The 10,655-nt window shown below is 61.3% G+C and overlaps 1 protein-coding gene across 1 annotated transcript; it reads left to right on the forward strand.

Moving 5' to 3' along the window:
• Positions 1-640: 640 nt before the first annotated feature.
• On the forward strand, positions 641-10,031 carry LSG1 (large 60S subunit nuclear export GTPase 1). The gene is made up of 14 exons (XM_031957385.1): positions 641-782; positions 1,076-1,202; positions 1,334-1,454; positions 1,565-1,651; positions 1,822-1,908; positions 2,313-2,373; positions 3,038-3,214; positions 4,004-4,432; positions 5,211-5,312; positions 5,405-5,548; positions 5,799-5,922; positions 6,782-6,861; positions 7,280-7,450; positions 7,682-10,031. Exons 1-14 carry the CDS (start codon positions 678-680, stop codon positions 7,844-7,846), a joined length of 1,980 nt encoding a protein of 659 aa, XP_031813245.1. The 5' UTR covers positions 641-677; the 3' UTR covers positions 7,847-10,031.
• Positions 10,032-10,655: the final 624 nt, after the last annotated feature.

Genomic DNA, 10,655 nt, shown 5'->3' on the forward strand with positions numbered 1-10,655 from the left:
TCTCAGCCCCCGTTAGGAGGCTGCGCCGGCCGCCAGGGCCGCGTTTCGCGTTCTCAGCCTTAGAACAGGAATTAGCTGCTCCTTGACTGACCGACCCTCCCCGGCCTCAGTTTCCCCGTCTGCGAAGTCCCTGGAAACTTCCCCAACACGGGCAGGCCGGGGGATGACGTAATGAATGACTTTGCATTTTAATTACTGGGCGTGGTTCCTCAACGTCACGCTATCTCAGTGGAATTCTTAAGTCGGACGTTTTTTCGCTGCCGTCACCGGGAGACAGCGCGGAACAGAGCCGCAGTCACGTGGCGGACGGCGCGCTCGTGCCCCGCCCCCCTCGGGACCCGCCCCTTCCGCCGGATCGTCCGAGCGGCCCCTTTCTGGCCGAGCACCCGTTTCTCGCCGAGCCCTTTGGGCCGCGCACCGCACGGACTGTACCATTGCTCCTGGGGCCTACAGGAGGAGGGCGCCACGGCCGCGCTGACTCCTCGGGACACGTCTGACCTCAGGTGGCCCGGGAGGCGTGCGCGAGGATGGAGAGGCGCCGGCAGCTCCGGGGCCCCGCCCCAGTCCCCCCCGACCTCCGGATTTCCCCTAGTAACCCCCCGCCTGCGGCCCCCCAGCAGTCTCCTAGCCGGGCCGCGGGGGCTCGACTGGTCCTTGTGGGCAGCCTGGGCGCCGACATGGGTCGGAAGCGGGTGTCGGGCGGCGGCGGGGTCGGCCTGGGGCGGGCCCTCATCAAGGAGCGCAACCTGCAGAACCGGAGCCGGCGGCGGCGGGACCCCTGGGTGAGCCCGGGCTGCGTGGGGAGAGCGCGGAGGGCGGGATTCGAACCCAGGGCCCTGGGACGGCGCGGCCCGCGTCCCCCGCCGCGGAGCGAGGGGGGAGGGGCCCAGCCGGGGCGCCGGCTCCGGGGGGAGGGAGGGGCCAGCCAGGGCGCCGGCTCCCGGGAGGGGGGGGAGGGAGGGGCCAGCCGGGGCCCCCGGCTCCCGGGGGGGGAGGACCCGCCGTGGCGGCTCCCGGGAGGGGGGCAGGGCCCGCCGGCGCGTGGCGCGCTCTGACGCGGGGCCTCCCTTCCCAGCTGCACACGAAGGAGTTGGACGAGGGCGGCGCCTGGGGCCGCGCGGACCCGCGCTCCGTGACGGAGCCCACGGCCCTGGAGGAGTTCCTGGCCACGGCCGAGCTGGCCGGCACCGAGTTCGCGGCGGGTGAGTGCGGGCGGGGGCGCCGCGGGGGGCGTCTGGGGGAGGGACCCGTCTGGGGGAGGGACCCGTCTGGGGGAGGGACGGCGGAGGCTGCCCCCGTGACGCCCCCGGATCTGCTGATTCCCCGCAAACAGAGAAGCTGAACGTGCGCTTCGTCCCCCCCGAGGCCCGGACGGGGCTGCTGCCCCCGGAGGAGGAGCTGCAGGTGCAGGCGCGTCACCGGGAGCACCGGGGGGCCCTGCGGATCCCGCGCAGGTGAGGATGGGCCTTGGACCCCGCTCCCCCTCCCCCCCCCCGTGTCCGTGCCCCCTCCCCCGTCCGTGCCCAGCCCCCCCGCATCTCACCCACTCCCCCGCTCCCCACAGACCCCCCTGGGACCAGGGCACCAGCACCGAGAAGCTGCAGCAGGCCGAGAGAGAGAACTTTCTGGAGTGGAGGCGGCAGCTGGGGCGGTCAGTGGGGGGGGGAGGGGGCGAGTATCCATTTGTGTGGTAGGAGGGAGGGGGGCTGGGCTGGGGGGGGCTCTGGGGGTCCGGACCCTGCCTAGAAGCACTGGTAGCTTTGCCACGAGCCCGGGCACACCTGGGCACGCCCGGGGCTCACCTTCTCCTCCTAAAGCCAGGCTGGAAGAGGAGCAAAACCTGATCCTGACCCCGTTTGAGAGAAACCTGGACTTTTGGCGCCAGCTCTGGAGGGTCATCGAGAGGAGGTGGGTCGGGCTCGGGCCCCCAGCCTGGCGCGTGGTCACGTGGAAGGGGAGACGAGTCGTGACCCCCCCAGCCCAGAGATGGCGGCTCAGGCTTCGGATACCACGGGCACCCCCAGGGCTGAGCGCTTTGGGGGGAGGCCCCTGGCCACACCGAGAAGTGAGCCCCCCAGGACAAACCTGGGTCTGCCTGTGCCCCCTGCTGGAGAGCCCCTTGGCAGTGCAGCCTTTCCTGTGGCGCCCCCCCTCCCCCCGGGCGATGCTGCTGCTCCTTCCACCTGCTTCTGAGGTCGGGGCTGCGGGTCCCGTGCTCCCTAAATGCCCGATGAGGGGCAGCCCCTGGGCTGATCTTAAGGCTCTGGGAGGCTCGGGCCCGGCCGTCACCTCTCTGCTTGTTTGTTTCCCAGTGACGTCGTCGTTCAGATAGTGGACGCTCGCAATCCCCTCCTGTTCCGTTGCGAAGACTTGGTGAGTGCCCGAGCGAGGGCCTGCTCTGGCGGAACTCCTGGGAGGAGCCCCAGGACCGCTTCCTTCACCCAGGCTTGGGTCAGTGGGTGTCCTCCTGTCAGCTGGGAGCCCATCTCGGTCCATTCGCTTCCTTGGTGTCTCCTGGGCTGCCACGACCCTGTTTGACCCAGAACCAGTGGGACCGTTTGCGTTGCCCAGCGCCCGCCTCTCCCTGGCTCAGATGCGTCCCCGAGGTCCCAGCTGCCCCCGTGGATCAGGAAGGTTGCTGCTGAGCCCCAGTGAAGAGACTGGCTGGAGAAGGGTTTCAAGTCTCATGGATTCCTTTACCCAGAGTACTTAGGGCTGTGGAGGTCCCGACTCGCATGGTCATCTCTGCTAGTTGGCAACTGCCCGCCCCTCGTGGGCTCTGGTTTAGGGCACAATTAGGACAAAAAGAATCCCTTGTAAGGCTTAAAAAAACAGAGCTCCGGTTCCTGTGAGCGTGCAGGGCCAAAGGTGATGGCAGGCTCTGCTCCTGCCCGTGACATGGGCTCTCCTGTGCTCTGGGGGTTACTGCTCCCGAGCCTCCGGCCTCTCCCCAGAGAGATGATGGTGGGAGGACGGATCCCTGTGAGTCTGCGGCAAAGGCACCTTTGCCCCCTCCCAACAACCGTGGTTTTCCTAGGAGCGCTACGTGAAGGAAGTCAGCAGAGAAAAGGAAAACGTGATTCTGATCAACAAGGCCGACCTGCTGACGGAGGAGCAGCGCCGCGCCTGGGCCGCGTTCTTCGAGCGAGAAGGCGTGAAAGTGATTTTCTGGTCCGCTCTGGCTGAAGGCATCCGGCTGGACCCGAGATCAAAGGTAGCCGGGGAGCGGCCTCAGGGCTGTCAGGGCAGGACACCGAGGGAAGGGGGGCTGCTTTTCACTTTAGACCTCCTGCAGCACAGGGAAGGTGCCCCCCACAGACCCAACACCACCAAACCTCCCCATCCCTCACCCCGCTTTGACATCTTGGGTTTCTGCAGGCTGTTTCCTTCCACAGAACGTTTGCTAGAAGCAGGTTCCCTGCTCTCCTCCCTGCTCTCTCGGGACCTTTTGGGGGCTGTTCTATGTCAGGCAGGAAGTGGGGGAGCTTGGCTAGACTCCTTCCACCTGAGGGACAACCAGGGCTCAGACGCCCTTCTCTGTCCCCTCCCCCCCTTTAGGCTGGCCCTCGGTGCCCTTCTTGGGGGCACTGCACTCTCTTTCAGAAACTCTTTCCCTTGAATTTAGGAGGGTCCCTCTCCCAGACCCAGAGCATGGCCCCTTCCCTGTTACAGACACCAGTGGGGTTGAGTTCCCTGAGCTCAGGCCGGTCTCTGACCAGGAGCCCAGAATCGCAAACAGATTAACTTGGGCCATGGAGCAGCAGCCGGCCCCCGGCTCCTTTACTAGCAGCAGCAGAAACCGAGGCCTGCCAGAACTGGGGACCTTTGTCTGAGTCGGACTTGGGCTCAAGAGCAGGAGATTCTGCCGGGTTCCGCTCAAGATCCAGTTTGGTTTTTCCGTCTGGTCTTTGTCTAGGAGAGGGATGGGGGAAATAGGATTTTTTGTTTGTATTTTTCTCTGCTGATCCTTTTTCAGTTTCTCGGGGCTTTTTCATTTGGTCAGGAACCAGCTGAGAGTTCCGAGGAGGGCGAAGACTGGGAAGATGGGGCCAAAGGCATGCAGAGGGGTGCCTCTGACCTGGAGATCCCAGGGGGTGCACGGCTGCCCCCCGACGAGGAAGAGGACGAGGACGAAGATGAAGACGGGAGTGACGGGATGAGTGAAGAAGGGGACAGTGAATATGAAGATTGTCCTGAGGACGATGACCACTGGCAGACGTGCTCTGAGGATGATGGCAGCCACGAAGATGAGTCCTCCGGCCAGAGCTGGCAAGAAAACAGAGCGAGCGGCAGCCTGGAGCAGGAGCCACGGGGCAGCAGTGCCCGTGTGCAGAATGACCACCACCTCGTGGAAAAGCAGGAATTGCTGGACCTCTTCAAAGAGATGCATTCTGGGAAGAAGGTCAAGGAGGGGCAGCTCACTGTGGGGCTGGTAAGTGGCTGGTCCAGATTCTCCAAAGATACGCCCTCTGTACCCCCAATATCACCAAGGGTCTAATGCCTATCACAATCAGGGATTTCCAAGGAAATGAACCCCCGAGAAGGAGAGGCCCTTGGGAGGGGGGTCCCCAGGAGATATGAGCTGGGCACATGGCCCCAGAAAGCACCCGTTCATTGACCAGCAATCTGGCTGCCAAGGGGCCCCAGGGCATGAGGTGAGCAAAGGGCCACAGCCTCTGCTTCTAGGGAGGGAGCCTGACCTCATGTTAACTGTGGTGTTCTGGGAGTCAGTCAGTTAGGAAATTTTCCAAACTATTGGGAAACTGAGGCACGGAGAAATCCATTGCCTTGGCTGGTCATACGGCTGGTGTCTGATGTGAGATTCCAGCTCCAGTCGCTATCCAGAGGTGAAGGAGGGAGTGAGCTCATTCCAGGGAGAGGTGCCGCCGGTGCCAAGGGGCGTGGGCTCTGTGGGGAAGGCGGCCGGAGGGTCAGGCTGGTCCCGTCCAGGGTTGGGAAGTGGGGTGTTGGGCAGTGAGGAGGCAGCCTGGGCAGCTGGGCTAGGCAGTAGCCCACTTCCTGCCTTTCATTTAGTGGCTCACAGCCTGGATCTTTAGGGACCCAGGTGAGCCTCCGTGGACTCCCGGGAGTGAGTGTGAAAGAACTGGTTGCTTGGGCCCCTTCATGAAGCCCGGTGCCCCCTGGGGGCCAGGCTGGGGCAGAGAGCCCGTTCTGGGTCTGGCTCCGTCTCAGGTCCTTCCTCCCTCCAGGTGGGCTACCCCAACGTCGGAAAGAGCTCCACCATCAACACCATCTTCGGGAACAAGAAGGTGTCTGTCTCGGCCACACCAGGACACACCAAACACTTCCAGGTAGGCCCAGGGGCTGCACGTCCTCTGCCCTCTGCCCTCTGCTCTGCTCACTCCTGGCCGGGAGCCACTCCCACCTCGGGCTTTCCTTTCAGACGCTCTATGTGGAGCCCGGCCTGTGTCTGTGCGACTGTCCTGGCCTGGTGATGCCCTCCTTCATCTCCACCAAGGCCCAGATGATCTGCTGCGGGATTCTACCCATTGACCAGATGAGAGACCACGTGCCCCCCATCTCCCTCATATCCTTTCTTCCTCCCTGGGGCAGGTCTGAGTGGTGTGGGCTGTTCCACGGAGCAAGGGCCCCCCTCCCACCAGCAGTCCAGCCCCTCAGGACGCTGAGCTCGAGGGGCCGTGTCCTTGATGCCACAGGGGCCCCTGGGAATGCCGGACCCTGGGGTCAGATCCAGCCAGGGTGTCATTGCCCCGCTCGAGGGGGGTGAGGGAGCAGGACCGGCACAAAGCTGCAGTTTGCTTCCTTTACCAACTTACATTTGCCAGAACATCCCAAGACACGTCCTGGAGGCGACCTATGGGATTCACATCATACGGCCCCGAGAAGACGAAGACCCCAATCGGGTGCCCACCTCAGAGGAGCTGCTGACGGCTTACGGCAGTGAGTTCTGGATGTGCCCCCGTGGGAGTCGGGACCGGGCAGGGGAGGCAGTAAAGCCAGGCCAGGGCTCCGGTCCCGACCCTGAACCTCGCCGCTCCTGCCCATTGTAAAGTAAGGAGAGATCCTTCCGGAAGTTCCCACCGTGACAGGGACAGTCTGTGTTCACTCACAATTATTTGAGTTTGGGCACCATGGGAGCCTCCCTTGGGACTGTTTTTATTTTTTGGGGGGGGGGGGCTGACAGGGAGATGAGTGGCCAGAGCTTCCTTCAGGCCCTCCCCCCCAAGTCTGTTGGCCCAGTCCTGTGCCCACCAGCCTCCTGCACAGGCCAGATGGGGCCCGTGTTGTGGGTGAACTCTCCCTGCATCTGTTTCGATTCAGGGGAAGCAGGATGCCTGGAGCAGCCCTCCAGAGACCCCCAAGTTGGCAGGGGCAGGAGGTGTTTCCTCAGGCTCTTAGGGGCTTTTGGGGGGCAGCAGGAAGGGCAGTACAGATGCGCAGGCACTGAAGATTTAGGGGTGGTTAGAGCAGAACATGGGGGAGGGAAGTTGGGGCTTCCAGGCTGCTTGTACTGCTCAACACTTCAGGGCCCTGGTGCTCCTCCCCGGGACCCTCACTCTTGTTCTTGGTTCAAACTCTGGGGGTCCCGGGGTCCCAGCCTTAAGCTTGAAAGGTGACCAAGGCCACCCGGGCCACTCCATTCTTTGGGGCCTCCGTTGGGAGGCGGGCAGCTTGCTCTGTCCTGGTGCTCTGATGGGCACCCTCAGTCAGGGCCCTTGGTCATAGGGCTGGAGAAGGGCTCAGCGGCCTATGGGAGGGCCCCTGGCTCTTGCTCCTCAGCCCTGGGTCTTTCTCTCAGGCATGAGGGGGTTCATGACTGCCCACGGACAGCCTGACCAGCCCCGAGCTGCTCGGTACATTCTGAAGGACTACGTGCGGGTAAGGGTGCTCCGTGGGGCCCCTGTCCCTGCAGGGGCTGAGGCCCCGGGATTCCCACAGGCTGCCTGAGCCCCTTTGCAGCCTGGGTTATGCCCGCCAGCCCATGGGTGCCCATCAGAGAGGCCAGAAGGTGGGGCTGGGAACCAGCTACCTAAAAGAGGGGTGCCTTGGACCTTGGGGTCCTGGGGAGGGGTGCTGAGTCTGGGGTGGGCAAGCGTGTCCTGAAGCCCGACACAATGGCCGGATGGGGCCGATGACTGCTGTCTGTGTGGCGCTTCTCTCAAATTTGAGTTTTTGAGAGGAGCTGTGGGATGTGCACATGGTGGAAAGCTCCCCTGGGCTTGGTAGGGGAGGGGCTGGGCTGGCTGCCCTGGGACCCAGATCTAGCTGGAGCTCAGTCTGACTCTTGGTTCTCCAGGGCAAGCTGCTGTATTGCCACCCTCCTCCTGGCATTGAGCCTGCAGACTTTCAGCCACAGCACGAGAAACTGAGGCGCAGCCGGGGGCGACCCGAGGTACAGGCACTGCCCCTGAACCACCCCAAGGCCAAACAGATCGAGAACGTGGTTGACCGAGCCTTTTTCCACCAAGTAAGATGGCGAGGGGCGTCCTGGCGGGTGTGTGCACTCAGCGTGGGGGGCTTGTCTTGGGGGGGAAGGGTCGGGAAAGAGCTGGTGCTGGGAGCATAAGTGGCAGCCCTGGGACAGCTTGGGCTCGTGAGGCAGAGGGGCTGCTCCAGCCATTGCCCCTCGGCCCATCCCCCCACGGTGCCCACAAACTCCCCCTGCACCTCAGTCTGACATGCGGCTTCTTGCTCCCAGGAGAACGTGTGGGCGCTGACCAGGGGCGTGCAGGCCGTGATGGGCCGCAGGCCTGGGGGTGCCCCTGCCGGCCATACTGCGGGCCCTGGGAAGCCCTGGAAGAAACACGGCAACCGCAACAAAAGGGAGAAGGTCCGCAGGGTCACCAAGCACTTGGACGCCTGACGGAGGCCGAGCAGGTGCCTGTGGACGCCTCCCTCCTGACCCGTGGGGCCAGGGGCCGAAGCCTGCTAGTGGCCTGTGCCCCCTGCCATGAGGGTTGAGGCTGCTGCCTTGGGAACCACCAGCCTCCCGGCAAGTAAACGACACACGGATGGACGAAGGAACGAGGGAATGATGGGAGACACGGATCTGGTACCCCTCCCCCCCCCCCACATTCTGTACTTTGAAGAGCCAGAGGGATGTTTTTGGAAGCGAATGTGGAAGCGTGTGGGGAGATCCAGGGCCTGCGCGGGGGCCGGGGCCATGTCCCCACGAGGTTGGCGGATCCGGCCATCGGCTCCCACTGGACAATGCCTTCGTGAAGGCCGGGTCACCTTTCTGCCCTTACCTCTGGGGCCTGTGACTCTTAGCAAGGCCCCCAGGTAAGTCTCTCAGCCAGGGGCTCGGCGGGTGACAGTGTCCTGCCAGGAAAGGTCGCAGAGACGGGGCTGCCAAGGAGAGCCTCGGAGGGCCCCCACCCCAGCCCCCTCCTCCAGGGGAAGGGGAGGAACAAGGAAGTGCCTCAAGATAAGCCCTGGCCCCAGGGACAGACGGCACAGGTTCCCATCTACTACAGATCACTGTCTTTAGACAGGGAGACTGTCCCTGGTCCCCCAGCCTCTGGGTCTCTACATTATGTGGAGCCTCCTCAGCTCACAGTCCAGGATGTCAGGAGGAAACAGGCAGGATTCCCTGGGGAACAGGATTGGGTCTTGAATCCAGGCCCCGTGATCTGCCATTGGGGGTGTCCTCAAAACGAGCGCTTCGGGGGGGGGGGGGGGGGGGGGGGAGGTAAAAAAGCGCTTCCTGCCCAGGGCCAGGAAGGGGGAGAGAAAAGGACCAGACAAGGATTTCTCAGGTTTGGGTTCCTGGGGCTAAGACAGACTGCCAGTGGGGCCCAGTCAGCCCCAAGTGTCCTGTTCTCATCCCAAAGGGTTGGAGGGGGAGGCTAGAGCCCAGAGTGTGGGCGGACTGGCCATCTTAGAGCCAGGGGCATCTTGTGCCAAACACGGGGACACCAAGACCAACAAAAGCTAGGCTGCCACCCTGCCCCCTCAGCATCTTTCTGGTCCGGTCCATGGGCATCTCCTGCCCGGGTGGCTCTCTTCCCTTTGGGTAACTAAGGCTCAGAAGGCCTCAAGTTGTCCCTTTGGGGCTTCTACCACTGAACCTAGTGGGGGACACAGATGCCACCTCATTGGACAGATGAGAAAAATGTCCACGGCGCTCACCACATTGAGGTGTTGGACAGTCTTCCCCAGACCTGCTGGCTCCTACCCCAGTGCTGCCCCCCTGTCCCCTAACAGTAACCTTTGACATACCTGGAGGCAGCAAGGGCATATCCAGCACCTGCCCTTCTTGGGATAAATACGCCCAGCTCCTTCAGCCAGTGCCCCGGGCACAGATGAGACCTTCTGGACCTGGCAACATCGTGTTGAGCTGGAGGTGGCCTCCGCCAGCCTGGGCACTCCAGGGTACCACTGAGAGCAGCTTAAAAGTTTAAAATGTCTGTTCGTTAAAAAAAGATTTCGTTGTCCTCCACAAGAGATTAAGCAAGTTGAATCTTTGCCTCTTTCCCTTTCCCCTTAACTGTTCTTAAAGGAAGGTATGGACCCTTAGATACGTGATGCTTAATTATTAAGCGCCTGCTGGGTACAAAGTGCTGTTCCCAGGGAGAGGAAGCAGAAAGATATGGGAAATTGGGTGTTCTCCCAAGGGGAATCTTAGACAGCTGGAGAGCTCTTGGGCTATTTGACATGGGCATCATATTTGAATGCTGGCATCAGGAGCATAGGTGCCAGGCTGTTATCCTGCAGATAATCTCAGAATGATTGGAATGGGGAAGGTTTTGTGCCATTGTGGTGACTAATGTGTCTTGGAATGGAAGAGGACTTTTCTCCCTTAAGGAAGCAAGTTCCCATAGAGATGACCCTAGAAGATTGCCCAGAGTGCACAGCACTTCAACCAGAAGGACCGGTTAAAAGGGATTGCCCCCTTTGTCATGTCAGTCTTTTAACATTTTCTTTCATTTTGAAATTAAAAAACCCACTTCCATACATGCAGCACAATCTTAAAAAGAGCTCAAAAACAAACCATGAATTTCCATTTCATGCTATTTTTCTAAAACTAATAAACACCTTATTTTCAATGCTGGCCTGCTCTTCTGTGCTCCTTTCCAAATTTCCTTTTCTCTGCTGTGCACTTTATTCCCCCTGCTCTTGAAGAGGCTGCCCTGGCTGAAACCCCTCCATTCACACTTCGTTTATCAGTTCTTTCTCTGGCTGAAGGTAACATCTTTCTTCATGGGTGCCTTGTAGTGACTTGATTATTAAAGACCCTTCTTAGAACAATATCGCTGTTCCCGTGTACATCGTTCTCTGGGTTACTTTTGGTCACTTGACTATTTCTTGCAAGCCCCAATTTTTCTTTTAAATCAAACCAACCTGTTTCTAGCAGCACAGTATTGTTCTGTCCCAAGACTCCTCTTGGGTGAGTGCCTGGAAGGGGTTCCTGGGCCCTCTTCACTTCTGGGGGTGGGCAAAGGAGGGAGGGGTAAGGTGGAAAGTCAGAGAGATCCTGTCACCAGAAGTGACCTGCCTGTGAGATGATCCTCAATACACTCTGACGGGGCCTGCTGGTCTCCCTGGTCCGGGGCTTGGCTCACCAGAAGCCCTTTGGCCAAACAATGGCCCTAAGGAGAACATTGCCAGGAAACCGACACTTTTGAGGGAGTTTTTCTTTTCGGTTTTGACGCCAGGTTTTTCCCCAGGGT

The sequence above is a fragment of the Sarcophilus harrisii genome, chromosome 3, assembly GCF_902635505.1.
Source record: "Sarcophilus harrisii chromosome 3, mSarHar1.11, whole genome shotgun sequence".
In the NCBI taxonomy this organism is placed as follows: domain Eukaryota; kingdom Metazoa; phylum Chordata; class Mammalia; order Dasyuromorphia; family Dasyuridae; genus Sarcophilus; species Sarcophilus harrisii.